This window comes from Lithobates pipiens, unplaced genomic scaffold, assembly GCF_037356315.1.
Source record: "Lithobates pipiens isolate NorthernLeopardFrog02 unplaced genomic scaffold, aLitPip1_a1.2 Scaffold_28, whole genome shotgun sequence".
In the NCBI taxonomy this organism is placed as follows: Eukaryota; Metazoa; Chordata; class Amphibia; order Anura; family Ranidae; genus Lithobates; species Lithobates pipiens.
Window position 1 is genome coordinate 50,017,312 of NW_027507789.1, and position 22,346 is coordinate 50,039,657.

The 22,346-nt window shown below is 42.1% G+C and overlaps 1 protein-coding gene across 1 annotated transcript in view; it reads left to right on the top strand.

The window, feature by feature from the left end:
* Positions 1-22,346, top strand: part of LOC143935372 (protein-glutamine gamma-glutamyltransferase E-like) — a 60,335-nt gene that overhangs the window by 13,187 nt on the left and 24,802 nt on the right. Inside the window, exons 3-7 of the mRNA XM_077459193.1 lie at positions 5,269-5,511; positions 9,389-9,507; positions 13,587-13,715; positions 13,803-13,974; positions 15,176-15,314. Coding sequence (XP_077315319.1) covers positions 5,269-5,511; positions 9,389-9,507; positions 13,587-13,715; positions 13,803-13,974; positions 15,176-15,314 — 802 coding nt within the window. The remainder of the gene's footprint in view (positions 1-5,268; positions 5,512-9,388; positions 9,508-13,586; positions 13,716-13,802; positions 13,975-15,175; positions 15,315-22,346) is intronic.

The window sequence follows — 22,346 nt, forward strand, 5'->3', positions numbered from 1 at the left end:
GAGTTCAGCTTTAGATAGTAGATAACTATCTGAAAAATGTATGTATTAGATCATCCATGCTATGCCAGTATTCACTTTATGCTCAAAAATTGCATGTTTCACTTGGAGCAGAAATGTGAAGTTATTTTTGTTTAAGGCAGAACTAAACCCTACAATCGTTTTAAGCCAAAGAAGCTGCCATCTTGGCCTCTGTTTGATTTTCAACTGCTATGATGCCTCACATGTGAGTGCTTATGATACCAGCCATTTGATTGTTTGACAATGTGGTTAAGAGCACAACCAATGTGACAGTTACTGTCCATTCCTGGCAAGTGCTGATAATGTAACTTTTTAAAACTGTTAAATCAAGTTTAATTTTGCTTTAAACCTAAAGAAATAAAGAAAGTATATGGCCTGGAACTGAGTGAAACTAGGAGGAGGGCCAGCATGACTGGATCCTGTAGAAGAGGCAAAGTACTAGTGGGTAATTTTAATATGATGTAGATTGCTTAGCAGATTGAAGAGTTCAAGGCAGAGGGTGTGTCTTGTAGTGGGTAGAGAGGAGGAGGGGTTGGAAAAGTACAACAGCAAAGGTGCTTAGGAACTGACTATATATTGCATATGCATTATGCCTGTCTAAGCAGCAGGTGGCACTGTAGTATTATAGTGTATAGGTATGTTATCTATGATATAACAGGATGTTTGTCTATCCTCTTTCTATGTACTTGGATGCTCCTTGTTCCTCTGTTCATGTTTCTCCATTCTGTAAAGACATGCATTGATATTTCTCTAAGAAAGTAAAGCCGTATTACTGCATACAACAAGCTTCCAGCATGATTTCAGTACTCTGCTAACAGGGGGATTGTGTCACAGCTCAGTCAGAGCTCATCACAGAATCAGTTTTCTCCCACCCTCCCTCCCTTGTTCGTTTTTGGTTTTGGGGAGCCTTCTACTTTCTCAAGGTGCTTGGGTATTTGTAGTGGGTTTTGGGGTTTTATGTTGTTAGCTGTGGGTTGTGGGTTGGGCCCATCTGAGGTATGGGTGTCCCTTCCTAACTGTAGAAAATTGTGGGTTGGGCCTATCTGAGTATTAATCGTGAGTATATAGACTCTCTAAGCCCTTGTACACACGGTAGGACATTCTGACGGAAAATGTCGGGTTGGACCGCGTTGTCAGATAATCCGACTGTGTGTAGGCTCCATCAGACTGTTTCCATCGGAATATCTGACCGACTAAGTTTTAGAGCTGGGCTATAAACCTTTCTGACAACATGATCCGATCGGACTTTGTCCGACTGTGTGTAGAGAATTCCGATCGGACAAAGTGCCACGCATGCTCAGATCAAATTCCTAGACCAAAGCTATTGGCTACTAGCCTGAACGTAGTCCCGTCCTAACAAAATAACGTCATCACGTTACGTACGATTTTCCGACAACTTTGTCCGACCGTGTGTATACAACACAAGTTTCGGACAAATCCGTCAGACAAAATCCGACGGATTTTGTTGTCGGAATGTCCGACTGTGTACAAGGGCTAAGACCTTAGACCTTATTTTCTTGTCATAGCAGCAGGTAAGAGGTCTATTGGGTCTTTGAAGGAGGTACTGGTTAAATAATTGTGGAAAGTTTTAGGTTGGGCCCATCTGAGGTTCCTAAAAATACGGTGGCAACATTGGCATATTAATTAGGTTGTATCTGGTGGTACGTAAGTGGTTAATTATCCCTGTGCCGGTGTAGTTGTGGCTGATTAGGTTGTATCTGGTATTATGTAACTGGTTAATTGTCCCTGAGCCAGTGTAGTTGTGGCTGGGTGCCTTTGATTGGGCGGCAGATACAACCGGTTAATTGCGAGTATAGTGGTACCCCTGTAGGGGCTGCTGATTTGGTTACTTAGCAATCCGCCAATCACCCTGCTGCCATACTACCCACAATCAGTGAAGACAAGGAACAGTCATTTGCACAGTTTTGTTAGGTTTATTGCAGGATGCAACTTGGGTGAACCAAGGGGTGATATGAGATGCCCATAGCAGTTGGTGTATTGCATGGTAATACTGAATAGCCTTAGCTTGAAATTGTTGTACATCTCGTATTGTCAGCAAACTATTGAAACACTACTTCTTCACAAGTTGACAAGAAAGAATCACTCTGAATAATTCCAACTTGCAGACCATGACAGTTTCTGAGCATCAAAGATCCAGAGGCCTAACACAACCTCTCCCTGATATGGATCAATGAAGTAGACAGCCACATAGTCTTTGGAAGATATTAACAATGTGCTAACCAGACCCGAGATAGCATGGTACCTCCCCCCGATGGACTGACACATGGTAATAGACAGACTACTGCTCCCAGTCAGTCCTTTGCTATCAATGCTGTGTTCCCCGGCCACAGCATTCTACACTGTTCTTGGTAACTTCTCTTGTTCTGTACACTGACTTCTGGTTACTTAACCATTCTGTGTCCCTAGTCACAGAACACTGCTCTCCTCTCTTCCGCTTTGCTGCTACTTCTTCTATACCGATCTTGTCCAGCATACAAGTCCTGTGTTGCCCGGTCATAGCAGCTTGATATCTTTTTAAAGATGAAGATTTTAGACTCCCTCTCCATGGTTCCTCCATCCCTCTTCTGCTCTTGGCACATCCCCACATGGGGACGCCCGGAACAGCACCTCAATACTTCATGCGGTCTTTTCCTGCACTCCAGACTCCCCCTGGCAGCATGTGACCCCAGCTTATATGGGAGGTCTGACCCCCGCCAATACCAAAAGATAATTGGTTCCAAATCCAGTCTTATGGGGTATTCTGGGCTGAGAGGCAAATTAGTCTAGTGCCCCCATAAAGTGGCCGCATTGCTTCCGGTATGAGGGCGGCCAGCATTCCGCAACTGTGAGTGTGTATGTGTGTGTGAGGGGGGGGGGGGGGCGCTTCTAATTTTTACTGTTCTGTCATCCTGGACCACAAACCTTCCTCATTGGGCTATATGTTTTCTGCTGCACCATTGGCATGGTTATATCTTCTTAGTCCCCTCCATAAAATTATCAGAAATGTGTGCTTAAAGTAGAACTTTAGGCAACACTTTTTTTTTTTCATTTTGGATAGAGTAAGGGAGGGTTATAGCCCCTGTCAGTTTATTTTTTACCATCCCTGTCCCATTGCAGAGATTTCCCTTCACTTCCTGCCCCATAGCCAAACAGGAAGTGAGAGGAAATCTATGAAAATGAAGGGAATCCATTGCCCCCCCCCCCCCGGCCCTCAGAACTAGTGCCCCCATTCATAAATTTAAAGGCCAGTCTTAAACAGCAAGGGGTGTGACCTTGACAGGAAGGGATGGGTCATATTTAAATTAGGGGGTACACAAATTTAGTCAGGCCTAGGGCAGCACAAAACCTAAATACACTGCTGGTAAGCAGAACCTATACACTAGGTTATCTGTGCAAGGAAAAATAATATCTGAACTCAGTAAGCAGCAGAGGTGGGGGTTGGCAGCAAAGTGGAGGGGGGGCGCAGTTGGTAGGGGGTGCTATGGTGTTCTCACCCTTTTTCACTCTATACAAAACTACAAGTAACATAAATGGCTTTAGATGCACTTTAACTACTATACTGTGTTAATTGACCCTGTTATTCATTTTCAGGAGTTTACCAGTAGTCACATAGAATTCTGGTGCATTTGCCACTTCTGACTCAGAAACTGAGGAGTCAGGTTTAAGCAAAGTCAGTAAACTTAATAAAGAGAATATAAATGCTTTAAAAGTAAGACTGCAGAGTAAAAGCACGACTATTACTTTTTTTTAAGCCCAGTTTTTACCAGTTCTTTGTAAACGTATATCCATGGTTAAAAATTAGAAGAACTTACCACTAACACTATCCTTATGTGACCTGAAGGACTGGTGTCTGAAAATTACATTCTCTCACGGATTTAAAACTAGTCTTTCCAGAATTGTCTCACTCCCTGTCTTGCCTAGCCTAAGATTTACTAAATTTCATAATCCCCTTGGCATTAAAGTAGACAATCAGGTCAGATGCATCTTTTTGGAGATCTTTCCTAACAACCATCAATCAAACTGGAATTTGAATGTGACTTGAGGGGTGGGAGTACCTCCAGTTTTTTAGAAGACATTGACATATCAGGCATTCCTGATGAGTTTGTTTGTGAGGAATGAGCAGCTAGTAATGGTCATGTAGTTATGTGCATATCACTAGATGTGGACCTACAACCGAAACATTTATAGACATATTTGTACATTAAAGGGCAAAAGTAAGAACATTTTCTTCAATAAACTTGATAAATTTTAAAGAAAAGAATAGCATATAAGTCCTGTGTTGCCTGGTCACAGCAGCTTGATACCTTTTTAAAGATGAAGATCTTAGACTCCCTCTCCACGGTTACTCCATCCCTCTTCCGCGCTTGGTGCATCCCTGTGTGGGGACACCCGGAATACCACCTCAATACTTCATGCTGTCTTTTCCTGCACTTCAGACTCGCCCTGGCAGCATGTGACTCCAGCTTATATGGGAGGTCTGCCCCGGGCCAATACAAAAGATAATTGGTCAGGGCTCCTCACACAGCTGCCTGCCACTCAGACTTCAGGTCCAACCCCTATTCCAGAACCATCTTTCTGGAATCAGGGGAGACATCTCTGAATCAGAGCATGGGTGACCACACCCACCACTACACTAGACCCTCTCAGTCCCAGAATCAAAACAGACAGGCCCAACATGCAGCATAAGCCTGCCTAAATTTACCTGCACATATCCTGAACTGAGAAAAATCCTATTTTAGCACCTACCCTTAGGTAGAGGGTGCTACATGAGTATATAGGCCTTCAAAGAACTTAGACCAGGCATAAGCTGAAATTAGATTATTTGTTATGCATTAACAGTATAATATGCATTAAACTTGTTTTCTTGTGAATGTTGTATTTAATGGTTTGTTATAAAAGGTTGCTATGGCTATTCGACTCCAAATAAAAATGTGTCGTCTGGTCATTTTGGAGGGGGGGTGGGGGGGGGGGTTGGTCAAGTGTTTAATGTTTTATAGATAATCAGAGCTTCTGCATTTTGCCGGTCCCTCAGTCAAGGCAATGCCACGATAACTAATAAGATGTTTACATCAGTTAGGTCTTGATTGGCGGCCAAAAGCATTACAAAGCCACCCTAGTCATACCAAAACAGTTTGATCTAATAGATTGCAATGGCTAAGGTGTAACTGGTTTCATCACATGTATTTAAGAAAATAGTATATAAAAAAGTATAGAATTTCCATTTTAACAAATAATGACTTTTCTTTTCAGGCCCCTCTCCATCAACGCAGACAAATACAAGGGCAGAAATGCTAGTGTCCAGCTCTAGCAGTGGGACATCCTGGAGTGCGGTACGTGGATCAAGCAGTAACAACATCATAAACATTACAGTAAATATTCCAGTCAATGCCAGTATTGGCCGCTATAACATGAGTGTACAGACTACCAGTGGAGGAAGACCAAATGTCTCCAGAGTCGGAACCTTCATTGTGCTGTTTAACCCATGGGCAACAGGTAGGTTATCTAAACTGCTTTGAAAGCATGTTTTACTTGTTTACTTGATAGTATGATTAGCATGTTCAGCAATTGAAGGGACACTCTCCAGTCATCAACAACACATACCCACACACACAAATCTTGAGTTAGAGGATAAATCTCAGCAGCATCATCACAGATGGCAGTTAAACCCTATATACAAAACCAACCAGCACCTAACCTTGAAAGTCTCGGATAAGGAGTGTGTGACTACCTGTGATATGGTGTGTCATCTTGAGAAAGGGGTCCTGTGTGGCCCCAAAATGGCAATGGAGGAACATGTTTTTGACACTGTCTTTGTTACCTGTTTTGATGAGCCCCCAATAAACCACTGAGGTTCATTATAGGGTGTTGTTTTTTTCTATTTTTTGAGCAGTTTATGAGCACTAAAACTGAAGGAGAAGTTTTTGTTTTAAATATATTAAAGTGGACGTCCAGTCAAAAATTAACATTTTGCTATCAATTATATGTAAAATATCTTTATCTTTGACATTATTCATTTTTTGGGTAGCTGATTGTCTAACTTTGAAAGTCTAATCAGCTTCTTCCTGTTCTTCAGGGATAACCTTACTTCCTTATTTCTGAATTCTGCATGGCGGCCTCTCACTTCCTGAAAATGTTTCCTTCTTGTCTACACAGGCATGCCTACTGTTCATTCTAACCGCCCCTGTCTTGCCCAGCCCTGCCCAGCCCCATACCTATCCATCCTCTCTTTCACAGATCTCCTCCTGTCTTCATTCATTGCCTCGTTTTGGTAAGCAGAATCTGGTTATTTCTGCATGGCACCTTAGTGTGGTTGCCTTTACTATGATCATTGTAGACCGTGAGCTGAGACCCCGGAGCACTTCCAGCTAAATTGACAGTTCCTTCTCCCCTCTGTGTCCAGCTCCCTTCTCCTGTGCACAGCTATACTGTATATGTGCACTGCACCTCCCACCCCCCTTGTGTGGATGGGTCTTTCTATTTCTTAATTTTCTCATGAATTAGGATGTACAATGAGAGAACACTGGGAAGGAACCTATGATCAGCTCCTCCCATCCTGTATACACCCACTGGCTACACAGGAACAGTGTCCCTCCCAGGACGTGATGTCATTAGCTTTCAGTAACCACACCCACTGGCTGATTTTAGTCTCAGAAGGAAGTAGAATTGAAGTCATGTAGCGGCACTGGATTCTGTTAAGTAAAGATAGAAAAACTGGTATTTTTCATAAATTTTCCTCTGTGTGTAGGCGGAAGCATCAAGCCAGCCAGCAATACTGACAGTGCCAGGCAGCAGCAGAGGAATTGAGCAGTATTGTCGTGTTGGCAAAGCTTTTTGTGTCCCCAAAGTTGAGCTGGACCAAGCCAAGTGTCAAAGAGATCAAAGTATATGACAAAAATGTCTGCCACTGCCATCACACCAAACCTAACCACACCTCAAAGTAGATTGTTTTCCTCTACATCGCTTCCTCTTTAACATTTCCTACTAGAAAAGTGGTCTTTAAACTGTGGCCTGAGGACCAAATGTGGCCCTTTGCTTGACTTCATCCAGCCCTTGGGGGACTATTCCTCCCACAGACACCAACAATGGGGCATAATACCTGCCACTGACACTAATGATGGTAGTATCGATAATGGGCCACTATTCCTTCCACCGACACTGTGGGTAACTATTTATTTCACTGATACCAGTGACGGGGCACTGTTCCTCCTCCTACTGACCACCAACTTTGAGGCCATATTTATTCTCACTGATGCTAGGCCCAAGAAATTTTATATCCTCACTGGCCACAATTTGACCCCCCCTCCCCCCAAGTCTGAAGGACAGTGAACTGGCCCTTTGTTTGAAAAGTCTAGAGACCCCACACTAGAAAAAACAACTTTCATGAGCATTTATCAAACATCTATTTATCAATGCTTTTTCAATGCAAAACACAACAAAAACACATCATAAACAAATCATAAACGTGTTCTTCATAATTAGCACACTGATTAAGGCCGGGTTCACACTTTTACAACAAACACTCCACTCCGCTCATGTCGCATGATGTTCAAAGAAAAAAATTATTATTTCCCTATGGGAGCCATCTTAACTGGTCCTACACAAGTCTGTCCAACTTTAAAAATGCTCCCTGCACTACTTTGGTCTGACTTTGATCCTACTTCAAGCCGGATCAAAGTCGGATCGCCGTCTTAACTGATGGGACTTTTGCATGCGACTTGTACTCTGCTGATCTTGAAGGGGAACTCCACGCCAAATAAAAAAAACAGCAGAAGTCCCCCATCCAAGAGCATACCAGGCCCTTATCTGAGCACACAACCCGGCAGGCCAGGAAAGGGGTGGGGATGAGCAAGTGCCCACCCCCCCCTAACCATACCAGGCCGTATGCCCTCAACATGGGGGGGTAGGTGCTTTGGGGCAGGGGGGCTCAGCCCCCACCTCAAAGCACCTTGTCCCCATGTTGAAGAGGACCTCTTCTCGACAACCCTGGCTGTTGGTTGCCAGGGTCTGCGGGTGGGGGGCTTATTGGAATGTGGAAGCCCCCCTTAACAAAAGGGCCCCCAGATCCCAGCCCCCCACCCTATGTGAATGAGTATGGGGTACATTGTATCCCTATTTATTCACCTAAAAAAAGTGTCAAAAATAAAATGCAGTGCACAGGTTTTTAAAGTAATTTATTAAGGCAGCTCTGGCGTCTCTTCCAACTTCTTCTTCCCTCTCCAGCTCTTCTGCCTCCTCCACTGATGTCTTCTGCCTCTGCCGGTTCTTCTCCCCTCTCCGGGTCTTCTCCACTGATGTCTTTTAGCCCTCTCCGGTTCTTCTCCCTCTATCCACTGTCATCTGCCTCTGCCAGGTCTTATCCGCTATCTTCGCACTCTTTTGCCGGGTCTTCTCCACTGTCTTCTCCCTCTGTTCTTCTTTCAATGTTGATTTGATGCTCTCTCCCACTTTAATGCTGGGTGCGCGGTGTGCCACTACTTATTTTGGCATGGGGCTTTGTCACCGTGTGATGTCATCCAGAGGCCTTGCCCCCTTATGACATCACAATCTGGGGCATGTTGGGGTGGTGACGTCATAAGGGGCGGGCCTCCAGATGACATAACCCGGTGACCCCGTCCCATGCCAGTATAAGTAGTGGCACACCACCTACCCAGCATTAGAGTGGGAGAGAGCCTCAAATTAACATCGGAAGAAGAACAGAGGGAGAAGACAGAGAAGAAGACCTGGCAAAAGAGTGAGAAGAAGACCCGACAGAGGCAGAAGACAGCGGAGAGGGCTAGAAGACATCAGCGGAGAGCAGAGAAGACCTGGAAAGGGGAGAAGAACCATCAGAGGCAGTAGATGTCAGCAGAGGAGGCAGAAGATCTGGAGAAGGGAGAAGAGATCAGAAGAGACGACAGAGCTGCGTTAATAAATTACTTTAAAAACATGTGCAAAGTGTTTTATTTTTGACACTAAAGATTCATACCAGACACAGTACATGGTATTGTTGGGGATTAAAGTCGGATTCCTGTTCATCCAAGTCAGAGGCATGTCGGACTTCAAGTCGCAGGGCAAAGTTGGATCCAAAGTGGTATGACTGTCATGTCATACCAGTGTGAAAAAGGTAGTATTTTAGAAACCATTTTATTATTATTATTATTATTTTTTTTTTTATAAAAGTATGCCTGGGAGTGAGCAGAGAGTAACAAATAGAGTTTTATCCCTGGCCAGAGTTCAGTTGAAGGACAGTCTAACATTTTCAGAAGTTGAGGTTTCATGTTTTAAATGGGTGGATGGGACATTTATTTTTTTACATGTCATACTCACAATGACCTACTGCACCTATTCCTGCTTAATGAATACATAATTGAAGGTGCCTTTCTCTCCTCAGCTGATGAGGTCTACATGAGTAATGAAGCAGAGAAAACAGAGTACGTTCTGAATGAGACTGGACTCTACTGGTTTGGAAATGTGAACAGTTATGGATCTAGAAGATGGGATTATGCACAGGTGATTGCCATTCCTAAATATTGGGTTTATAATTAGTATGAGTACGCTGTTTCCATGCTCTACACTAATGATGGCCAACAAGGCTGAACCATTTTTTTTATGTTTGGGTTGCTGTTGGAGAGTTTCACTCACTTATTACCTAGTAAAATATTATCTGCAGAAGAAGAAAAGTCAAATCTCTCCAACAGAGCCCCAGGTTGAAGAGACATTTTGACTTCTAGCCCTACTTCACTCTATCCAAATAATAAGAAGAATATTTTGGTTACCTACACTTTAATATTCAAATAAAGCATATAATAGGTAATGTGACTAGGATATCAAGTAGGTGCAGTGTGGAAACAATTTGGTGTTCTGTGTCTGATAATGTCATCTATTCACAATTATATAGAAAGCCCTAAAACATAACTTTTTAAAGATTTTACATTCCATTGTGTTCATAAGGGTGACCATTGTATATTTGCTTTTCCCAGGGCTTTTTTTTCTCAGAGATTAGGTGCAAGGATGCCCCCCTCCCCCATCCCATGGTGGAGAGTAGCAATGTGGTGCTTTGTGCATGCTCCCCCATCCATAGAGGCTAAATGAGGACTCTGCCCCGTCCCCCAGCGCCCACATCATTGGATTTGTTTGACAGCAGTGGGATGCCAATGGCAGCGCTGCTATCAATCTATCCAATCAAGAGCCAGGAACCCACAGAGAGAGGGATGGTGGGGATGCACCGACAGAAATTCAAGGCTCAGGTAAGTAAAACGGGGGCTAGGGGGCCGGTGACTGCAAGGTGTTTTTTCACCTTAATGCATAGGATGCACTAAGGTAAAAAACATGAGCCTTTACAACCCCCTTAAATCTAAAGCTTTCATTAAAGATCAGCTGGGAGTAAAGATGGCCAAAAAGTTAGAAGGGTTTTCAAACTAGGCGATGGGGGGTTGTGCTCAGAGGTAGAGATAGTCAGCATGAAACATATTCCAGAGGGTAGTATTGGGGACATTAGTGGTATGTTGACTAAAGCACATAAACGCAAGGTAACTATAAAGTCCTAGATGCAATCTTGGAACACTCAATAGGAGGATAGTATGCAACCGGTCTAATCTGCGTGGCATACTCGCCAATGTCAGGAGCCTGGTGGAAAAGATGGGTGAACTAGAGATACTGTTGTATGAGGAAGGTTCAGAGACCTGGTTCAACAGCTCTCATGATTGGCTGGCAACCATTCAAGGGTATATCCTATATCGCAGGGATTAGCAGCAAGGATGGGAAGTGTTATCATAATGGGGGATTTTAATTATCCACACATAGAGTGTGCGGAGGGAACCATGCATTCATCTAAGGCTCTCCAGTTCCTAAATGTCTTGCAGGACAATTTCATGGTTCACATGGTAGATGCACCAACTAGAAATAAAGTGTTACTGGATCTACTGATTACCAACACTCCAGACCTGATCACGGATTTGGAAATGCAGGGCAATTTAGGAAACAGCGATCACAGGTCAATTATAAATCACAAAAATAGGAAACATAAGGGGAATACAAAGACACTGAATTTCAAAAGAGACAACTTCCCTAAGCTATGAACCTTTCTAGAAGGCATACATTGGGCTAAAATCTTAGGAACAAAGAACACGGAGGAGAGCTGGGTTTACTTTAAGAGCATATTAAATAAGGGATCTAGCCAATGCATCCCATTGAGTAATACATTTAAACGAGTGAACAAAAGTCCTGGATGGATTAACTCCAATGTAAAAATGCATATAAAAGCAATGGAGAAGGCCTTCAAAAAATACAAGGTTGAGGGATCAATATCAGCATTCAGACTTTATAAGGAATGCAACAAGTAATGTAAGGGTGCAATTAGGGCGGCTAAAATAGAACACGTAAGACACATAGCGGAGGAAAGCATAAAAAATCCCAAGAAATTCTTTAAGTATGTAAACAGTGAAAAAGGGAGGACAGGCCATATTTGCCCCATAAAGAATGAGGAAGGTCATCTGGTTACAAAGCATGGGTAGATGGCGAAGGTATTGAATTTATTCTTCTCCTCGGTCTTCACGAGGGAATCAGGGGTCTTCAGTAACCAAAACTGCAGTGCTTATCCTCATGACAAATCACAGGAAGCACCTGCATGGTTAACAGAGGACAGAATTAAAATTAAACTTGGGAAACTTAACATTAATAAATCACTGAGACCAGATGGCTTCCACCTGAGGGTACTTAGTGAACTCAGTCAAGTAATTGCCAGACCATTGTTCCTAATTTTTACTGACAGTCTACTGACTGGAATGGTACTAGCTGATTGGAGAAAAGCCAAAGTAGCACCAATATTTAAAAAGGGCCCAAAATACATCCCTGGGAATTACAGACTAGTTAGCCTAAGATCAATAGTATGCAAGCTCTTGGAGGGAATGATAAGGGACTATATATATGATTTTAGTAATGGGAATGGTATCATTAGCAGTAATCAGAATCATTCTTGCCATACCAATCTTTTAACCTTCTATGAGGAGATTTGCCATCTAGATAAAGGAAGGCTTGTAGACGTGGTGTATCTGGATTTTGCAAAAGCATTTGACACAGTTCCCCATAAATGTTTACTGTACAAAATAAGGTCCGTTGGCATGGACTATAGGGTGAATACATGGATTGAAAACTGGCTACAAGGGCGAGTTCAGAGGGTGATGATATATAGGGAGTACTCGGAATGGTCAGGGGTGGGTAGTGAGGTCCTCCAGGGTTCTGTTCTGGGACCAATCCTATTTAATTTGTTCATAAATGACCTGGAGGATGGAGTAAACCGTTCAATTTCTGTATTGACGATACTAAGCTAACTTCTCCACAGGATGCGGAAACCTTGCAAAAAAGATCTGAGCAAATTTATGGGGTGGGCAGCTACATGGCAAATGAGGTTTAATGTAGAAAAATGTAAAATAATACATTTCTGTGGCAAAAATATGAATGCAATCTATACACTGGGGGGGAGAACCTCTGGGGGAATCAAGGATGAAAAAGGACCTGGGGGTCCGAGTAGATGATAGGCTCAGCAATGGCATGCAATACCAAGCTGCTGCTAACAAAGCAAACAGAATATTGGCATGCATTAAAATGGGATCAACTACAGAGATAAAACGATAATTCTCCCGCTCTATAAGACTCTGGTCCGGCCACACCTACAGTATGCTGTCCAGTTCTGGGCACCAGTCCTTAGGAAGGATGTACTGGAAATGGAGTGAGTACAAAGAAGGACAACAAAGCTAATAAAGTGTCTGGAGGATGTTAGTTTAAGTTTAAGGGAGTTTAACAAGACACGTGGCAACTCATTAAAATGAGAAGAAAGGAGGTTTAACCTTAAACTACGTAGAGGGTTCTTTACTGTAAGAGCAGCAAGGATGCGGAATTCTCTTCTGTAGGCCGTGATATCAGCAGGGGGCATCGATTGTTTCAATAAACTATTAGATAAGCACCTGAACGACTACAACATACATGGATATACAATGCAATACTGACATATAATCACACACATAGGTTGGACTTGGTGGACTTGTGTCTTTTTTCAACTTCACCTACTATGTAACTATGTAAGTATTACCTGGTGATCCTGCCATGCTTCCCTGGTGGTGACTACAAGCAGCTGTGCTGACACACGTAGTGCAGGCCTGATCCATCGTTGCCACTGTCAGGAAGCTGCTTCCGAGCAATGATGTGCAGCCAATGCTGGAGCAAGTAAAGGAAAACAGTGTATAGTATATAGGCAAGAAGAGGCTGAAAGTGATGCAAAAGAGGATTTAAAAAATGTAAAGACAATATTTTGTAAAATAAAAAATGGAAATTTTTTATGATACACATAATCTAGAAAACAAATTTCTGTCCAGTTAATAGTTGAGATCTAATTTAAAATGTACATATTAAAAATGTAGTGAGACATGGTGGAGTCCTCCTTCTCACTAAATGTTGTCCCAAATAGCTTTCTTGCCTAGATATACCATATTTGTGAGTATAGACTATATGCCTTTATTTATTTATGACATCACTGTTTGATTTGTGACTTTGGTTGAGATATATATTATTTTGTTTTAATCACCATCACACAGTTTGAAAGAGACATACTGAACATCACCCTCACCATACTTGACAAGAGTCTAGACTACAAGAGGAACCCAGCTACAGATGTGTCTCGCAGAAATGATCCCATTTACGTGGGAAGAGTACTAAGTGCTATGGTGGGTGAAATAAATTTAAATTGTCATAATTAGAAAAGAATTTAACTCTAAATAAACTAGACAAAGTAATCTGAATATATTCTATAGGTGAACAGCAATAATGACAATGGAATCGTTCTTGGGAACTGGAGCGGAAACTATAGTGGTGGAGTGAGCCCAACAACATGGAATGGAAGTGCTGCCATTCTCCGCCAATGGATGCAGAGTGGACCGGTCAGATTTGGGCAGTGCTGGGTGTACGCAGGAGTACTTTGTACAGGTGCAGCTTTTCAAAATGATTTAGACTAACATTATAATAATTTTCAGTAGAACTTTGGTGGGGAAGGTTGAGATATGAGGTACCAAATTTCTGAGATGAGAAAGTATTTAGCACCAAGGGCACACTCCGCCATGCCCCTTTGTACATAAATTTAATGTGCAATTGATTAGTAAAACCCACCAGTGCTTTAATAACCACTTTTTTCTATAGTGGCTTTTCAAAATAACAAATGCAATTATTTGAAGGTCAGATAAGAAGTTTAGTACAGCATACAGTAACAATTTTGATAGTTAAATCAAAATTTTATAGAAGTCTAAATCAGACTAAAAGTGGAAATCTCCCTCACCAACTATGAGACATGGAAAGCAATAAAGCACTGACAACATTTCAAAACCTGTCTCAGACTTCTAAAATATGTGTTTTCTCCAGGATTGCCAACCTGCTGCTGCATTTTTTACTAACAAAACATGGAAATTTTACTGGCAGAGCACCTTTTTTACTGGCAACTTGGAAAATTACAGAACTCCTATAGAAAACTTACACAGTGAATATTTTAACAGTATAACATGATATGAAAACACTGACAATACCTAAAACAAAGTCATTTGCAAGAATTGCATTTAAAAAGTCAACACAGCATGAAATTATCAGCTCCTGGTATTTACTGGCAGTGGTAAAAAAAAATCATCGATTTTTATAAACTGTCAGTAATCTTACTGGAGGTTGGCAACCCTGGTTTGCTCTTCTTTATCAAACCCATCAAATACACATGAAAACGATCTGTCATTATAATTTTTTGTTTTGCAAAGTACTTACATATTCCAATTTCCAACCTGCCCCTCTCCTGCTATGGATGGTCTGACAACAGCTTTGAAGGAGAGGGCTGATTCATAGCTGCAGCTTGTCCTGGCTGTGAGCACTTTCCAAAGACAAGAGGAAAGGGTATAAAAAGACATGACAGGGTGGCCCCAACCCCAAACTGCCAAAAATAAGTTTAAAATACAATTATTTTGGTTAAACAGCCATAATCAACATAAGCATAAAAAATATATTTATAACACATATGATGAATATTGTATAAATATACTTCCATACAGAAAGTTTTCAATCTATGAAAAGAAGTTCTATAATGGACAACTTCATGACATGAATATAGGGAAAATAGTTTTACAATAATATTTTTTTTTCTTTTGTTGCCCAGTGCTTAGATGTTTGGGAATACCAGCTCGTGTAATCATAAATTTCCAGTCTGCTCATGACACTGATGAAAATCTCCTTGTTGATGAGGTCTATGATGAAAATGGTGTAAGGGATGAATATGAGAGTCAGGACAGCGTTTGGTAAGTGTGTCGGGTGCACCTAATGCAAAAAAAAAATGTTGTTGGACTATTATGCCCCATAGACACGGTCGGACATTCCGACCACAAAGTCAGTTGGACTTGTCTTGCATACACGCAGTCGCACAAAGTTGTCGGAAAGTCAGATCGTTCGGAACGAGGTGACGTCAAATACCTACGTCGGGAGTCTAAAAGGACCAGTAGCCAATAGCTTTCGTCTCTTAGTTTATTCTGAGCATGCATGGCACTTTGTCCGTCGGAATTGTCTACACACGAACGGAATTTAAACGATTGGATTTTGTTTGTCGGAAAATTTTAGATCCTGCTCTCAAACTTTGTGCATCGGAAAATCACACGATCGTATTTTCTGACAAACATAATCCGATCAGACTTTTTCCGTCTGAATTTCCGACCGTGTGTATGGGGCATTACACTTAAAATAAAACTTCATATCCTATGTCAGATTTTTATCGCTGTCTGCAATCTCATGAGGGATATTTAGGCTGGCCATACAATATACAATTTTCTAATTCAATTTCTTTTAGATTGACCTTCAACTATCTAGTACAAGAGCCTGTCCGATTGCATACAAATTGAAACTGTTTAGCTCTGACCTCAAATTTTATGGTTTTGGTAAATCTTAAAGAACAGTTTACAAGAAAATTGTATAATGTATGGCCAGCCTTACTTTCTATTATATTTCTGGGACAAGAAGAGAGGGTAAGTAAAAATTTACTCAGATGAGGGGAATTTCATCCTTAACAGCTGTCACCATTGGAAGATCTCCCTTTGCTCATCCAGTGACTGCTACAAAAATTATAATTTCCTATCATGTTTTGTCCACTGGAACCAAGGGGCCAAGCCCAACCCCTAATAAAAAAAAACAACCCCACACCAGAATCCCCCCTCTACCAAATGGATTTGGACCAGTGCACAAAGCAAGGTCGATAAAGAAATGGATGAGTGAGTTTGGGGTGGAGGAACTTGACCAGCTTGCACAGAAACTTGACCTCAACCTGATAGAATTCCTTTGGGATAAATTATAGAGTAAGGACTGAGAGCCAGATCTTCTTGTCCAACATCAGTGCCTGACCTCACAAATTCTGGAAGAATGATCAAACATTCCAATAGACACACTCTTAAACCTTGATAAAAATGACTCTTTACAACCACGGTGAGCAGAAAAGCATCTCAGAATTCAAAGCACATTAAACCCTGAGGCAGATGGGCCTCCACAGCAGAAGACCACATTGAGTTCCACTCCTTTCAGACAACAACAGAAAGTATAGGGTCACTAAAACTGGACAGTTGAAGTCTGGTAAATCGTAGCCTGGATTCATGAATCTTGATTTTCACTGAAGCACACTAATGGTAGGCCAGTCGCTGAATCTGAATCCAACAGAACGCCTTTATGGTGTGGTAAAATGGGGAAAGTTGCAGCATGAATGTGCAGTTGATAAAACTGCAGAAATTATGTTGATGCAATCCTTCCGTCATTCTATGCAATATGGTAGAGGACCCTTATACTTGCCTGAGCCCAATCTTGATCCAGTGATGTTCATGAGAGCAGTGGCTCTCCAGGCTGTCTCTCTGCTCAGTGTCTCCTGCTACAGTCAATTACAACTAGTAAGTAGGGAGCGGGGGGGGGGGGGTCGATCCAGCACTGTGTGTCAATGGAAACACAGAGCCAGCTTGGGAGCAAGCACACACGAGTGCCCCATAGCAAGCCGTTCACTATGGGAGCACTCGGGAGGGTGGAGAAGCCAGAAGCACCAGCAGGGAAGCAGAGAAGTGGAGGAACGGGGCTGTTCTATGCAAAGCCACTGCACAGAACAGGTAAGTATAGCATGTTTGTGTTTTTGTTTTGTTTTTCATTTCTACTTTTAGAATCACTTTCAGTTCACCTTTTCATTAAATAAGTAAAGTGCTTCTTTCTTCTGGGACACCTTACTTGAAGAGCTAGCATCATATACCATTGCAAGCATTATGATGGATACTCACTATATGGCATGGGGTATCATGGCAGCTATATGTAGTTGGATCTGGAGGGGTAGCCAAGATATTTGGGGTAAGTTCACCTTTTAAATTTTTGTAAAAAAGGTTAGCAATAACCTTTATCTATTTAGCCACTCTCCGGGAGTTCACCTTTAATGGTCAACTCTAATCGAAAACTTTTATTTTCAGAGTTTAAAGTTCACCTTTTTTTTCTAAATTCCACCTCCCCTATGTACCAATATAGCATTAATGTACCTCTTTTGCGAACATAAAACAGCTTTCCATTTATTCTACATGCGCTTACCTCACTGTTTGAATATGACTGTTTAAAAACACTTCTCCATTACTTCTGCCTTACTTCCTGGTCAGACTTTAGGTTATGACACAGGAAAGAATTGACCAGCTGACCTCATTAGCACACACTACGCATCATCTGCCCTCAGCTGGTCTACTCCTTCCTGTTTCATGCTCTAAAGCAGCCTTTTTCAACCTTTTCAACACAGAGGAACCCTTGAAAAAGTTCTCCAATCTCGGGGGAACCCCTGCTAAAAATTAGAAATCTACAACTCATGATACAATAGTGTCTTGGTCAGTGGGAAGAATGGTCCTTACACTTGTGGTCATTGGGAAGAATTACCTCCTTACAGATAGCTAAAAAGATCAATGGTGTCGGTGGGAACTTATCTAAGAGGCAGAAATTGCCCAATTCTGAAGGAACCCCTAGCAACCTTTAAAGAAACCCTAGTTGAGCATCACTTCTCTAAAGTCTGTTCAGGAAGTAAGGCATAAGTAATTGAGCAGTGTTTTCAAACTGATCTGAGAGCTAAGCCTGTGTAGAATAAATTGAAAGCTGTTTTATTTTTGCAAAATAATTGTATTAATGCTAAATTGGTACATAAGGGACTTGGAATTTAGAAAAAAAAAGGTGAAGAAAGGTGAACCTAATTAATAATGCCAGAAAGCATTACAAACTTTCTACGGTGCGTATGTCCTTGTTAAAGAGATTTCCCCTCACTTCCTGTTTAGTCTGACACTCATTGGCTTCACAGAAAATCTCCCCAGTGGGGACACAAACAGCAATAAAACTGACCAAAGATTTTAACCGTTCTCCACTCTGCTAAAAAATGTATTGCTGCTGATTATATTTATTGAAAGATTTTTCCTTTTTGTGATACCAGATAAGAAGGGAAAATCTTACAAACAAGGACACAGATCTTATTAGTTGGTTGACAGAGGTTACAACCTTTCCCCATTCTATTTTATTTTTTTTTTGCTGGGCTTGGGCTTTCATTTTTCGGGATGTCTTTGTTGGCATGGATAATTATCATAAATACTATGCATTTTTAACAGAGCTATTTACCATAAAATGCTTATCACAACATCTCTGTTTCCAAGAAGGACACACCTAAAATTAAATCCTCTTGCAGAATAATTTTAGAATGACTGATATTGCTAACTGGCAAATATCATATATACAGATTGTTTGTTGGATGCTAATATATTTAAAAATAGAAAATAGAGACGAGCATGGCTGATCGTTTACATTTCTGATCTTTAAAATGTAAGCTGTTGAGATCCAAGGCAATTTTAGTTTAAAATAAATATTGTATGTAGTCTGCCAGTGCTAACCTTCTGAAAAATGCTAGTCGTCTGATAGTCGCCTGACTGTCTCGGGTTCAAAACATTTACGGCCGCTAAACCTAAACAAGTATGCAGTCAGAGCATTTATTATGCATAACGGGTTCTGGTTAGCAACAAATATTGAAGCCCTTGGATAAGCATGAGCTGGGTAGCTAGAGATTTCTGAAGAAGAGATTAGCAATGACAGCAACCATACTGTACTTCTTTCAGCACAAGCTTCCTTTAAATGTAACTATGGTCTAAACCAGTGGTCTCCAAACTGCAGCCTTACGGCCAGATGTGGCCTGTTGCTTGCCTTTATCCAGCCCTTGGGCATTATTACTCCAACTGATACAAAACACTATTATGCCAACTGACACAAACAATGGGGCCCCATTTCTGCCACTATCACCAATATTGAGTCACTATTCCTCCCAATGATGCCAGCGATGGGGTACAATTGCTCCCCCCCAATACCAAATGTGGTAATGTTTACTCCCACTGATGCCAGGAAAATGTCCTCTCCCACTGGCCACAGTCCGGCCCCTCTGAAGTCTGAAGGACAATAAACTGATCCTTTGTATAGAAGATTTGACAAGTCCTGGCCTAAACAAAAAATGATATATAAATATAGCGGCCTGTCACGGGCATTAACCACTTCAATACCGGACACTTTTACCCCCTTCCTGCCCAGGCCAGTTTTCAGCTTTTAGCGCTGTCACACTTTGAATGACTATTGCATGATCATGCAACACTGTACCCATATGAAAAGTTTTGCTAAAATAGAGCTTTCTTAGAGTGGTATTTAAAGCAGAGCTACACCCAAAGGGGAAGCTCCGCTTGTTTACTCCCCCCCCCCCCTCCGCTGCCATATTTGGCACCTTTCGGGGGGAGGGGGGTACCTGTTTTTGACAGATACCCGTCCCCACTTCCAGGAAACATCGCCAGAAGTTTGCACCCTCCCCCTCCTCCTTCCACCGCCGCCAGGCCATTCAGAAAGTGCAGCACGCTTTGTGCATGTGCAGTAGAAAACCAGCTGTGAAGCCGCAAATGCAAGGCTTCACTGCCGCTTCCTCTTACAAGGAATGGCAGCAGCACCCAAGAGCCGATAGAAAAATCGTCTGGGGTGCCAACATCGTGGGATCCCTGGACAGGTAAGTGTCCTAATATTAAAAGTCATCAGCTACAGTATTTGTAGCTGTTTACTTTTTTTCTTTTATTTTGCAAAACAAATGAAAAAAAAGGCAGAACATTTTGAAAAAAAATAATATTTTTCTTCATTTCTGTTATGCCATTTTAAAAATAAATAAGCTTTCTTCATAAATGTAGGCCAAAATGTATTCTGCTACATTTCTCTGGTGAAATTATCCCAAATCAGTGTACATTATTTAGTCTGTAAGAAAGTTATAGAGTCCAAAACTATGATACAAATACCTGAAAATTGATCAATCCTGATGTACTGACGGCCTATCTAATTTCTTGAGACCCGAAAATGCCAATACAGTACAAATATGCCCCAAATGACCCCTTTTTGGAAAGTAGGCAGTCCAAGGTATTTAGTAACAAGCATGGCAAGTTTTTTGAAGTTGTACTTTTTGTCATTTTTATTGGTGAGCTGTGAATGGGGGGGGGGGGGGGGTACAGAGGTGAGCTGTGAATGGAGGGGGGTACAGAGGTGAGCTGTAAATGGAGGGGGGTACAAAGGTGAACTGTGGATGGAGGGGGTACAGAGGTGAGCTGTGGATGGAGGGGGGTACAGAGGTGAGCTGTGAATGGAGGGGGGTACAGAGGTGAGCTGTAAATGGAGGGGGGTACAAAGGTGAACTGTGGATGGAGGGGGTACAGAGGTGAGCTGTGGATGGAGGGGGGTACAGAGGTGAGCTGTGGATGGAACCAATAGATGGTAACTTTGGGGGAGAATATGTAAGTACTGCCCCTTGTGCTGATTTTTTTCTGTGCCTTGTATGATACAAACACCTCACAGTACACACTCCCAATCCCTGTGTGTCATCTTAGACTCCTCTATCTCCCCCTACCCCCATCATCCTGGACTCCACTATTCCCCCCGCATCATCTTCAATTGCCCCATCCCCCCCCAATCATCCTGGACTCCCCTATCCCCCCATCATCCTGGACTTCCCTATCTTCCCCCCCCCCCCAATTATCCTGGACTCCCCTATCCCCCATCATCCTGGACTTCCCTATCTCCCCCCGCATCATCCTGCACTCCGCTATTACCCCCCTACCCATCACCCCGGACTCCTCTATCTCCCCCCTCATCATCATTATTATTATACAGGATCTATATAGCGCGGACAGTTTATGCACACATGCTTTACAACATGAGGCGTGTGTTTTTGTTTTTTGGAATGTTGCGGTCGAGAGAAAATTTGCATGGAGGGGGGCCCCAAGAAAATGTTTGCTCAGGGTCCAACCAATATTAAAGATGGCCCTGATCACCAACACATCTTAATTAAGGTATGGAAAGCCATACTGCAACGTACAACTCTTGTATAGACACAACACATTAAAAAAGATGGTTATGTTTGAATATATTCACATATATAAATTTTTCATAATTGTTGAGCTGGTATATTTCCCTTTTCCTTCTACCCCTACAGTCCACCAAAGACCCCCTGTTCTAGTGGAGGTTGTCTTTAGATTGCGATTGACACTTCATATGACCCTTTAAGTGGGTGGAACACAAGAGCTCAACATAAATACTTTTGAGGAGAAATAAGCCTACCCTTTGCAGCTATAACAGCTTCAACTCTTCTGGGAAGACTGTTCACAAGGTTTAGGAGTGTGTCTATGGGAATGTTTGACCATTCTTCCAGAAGTGCATTTGTGATTTCAGGCACTGATGTGGATGAGAAGGCCTGGCTTGCAGTCTCCACTCTAATTCATCCCAAAGGTGTTCTGTTGGGTTGAGGTAAGGACTCTGTGCAGGCCAGTCAAGTTCCTTCACCCCAAACTCGCTCTTCCATGTCTTTATGGACCTTGCTTTATTCACTGGTCCAAATCATTTGGTAGAGCAAGGATTATGGTGTGGGGTTGTTTTTCAGGTGTTGGGCTTAGCCCCTTAGTTCCAGTGAAGGGAACTCTTAAGGCATCAGCATACCAAGACATTTTTGACAATATCATTCTCCCAACTTTGTGGGAACAGTTTGGGGATGGCCCCTTCCTGTTCCAAGATGACTGCGCACCAGTGCACAAAGCAAGGTCCATAAAGACATGGAGGATGGTGTTAGGGGTAGCGGAACTTGACTGACCTCAACCCTATAGAAAACCTTTGGGATGAATTAGAATGATGTGTCTATACAATAGTTGTACGTTGTGGTATGGCATCCCTTAAATTAGATCCAAGATGATCATTATTTACTCTCTCTATGTTTTTTTTTTTGTTTTTTTTTTGTTTTT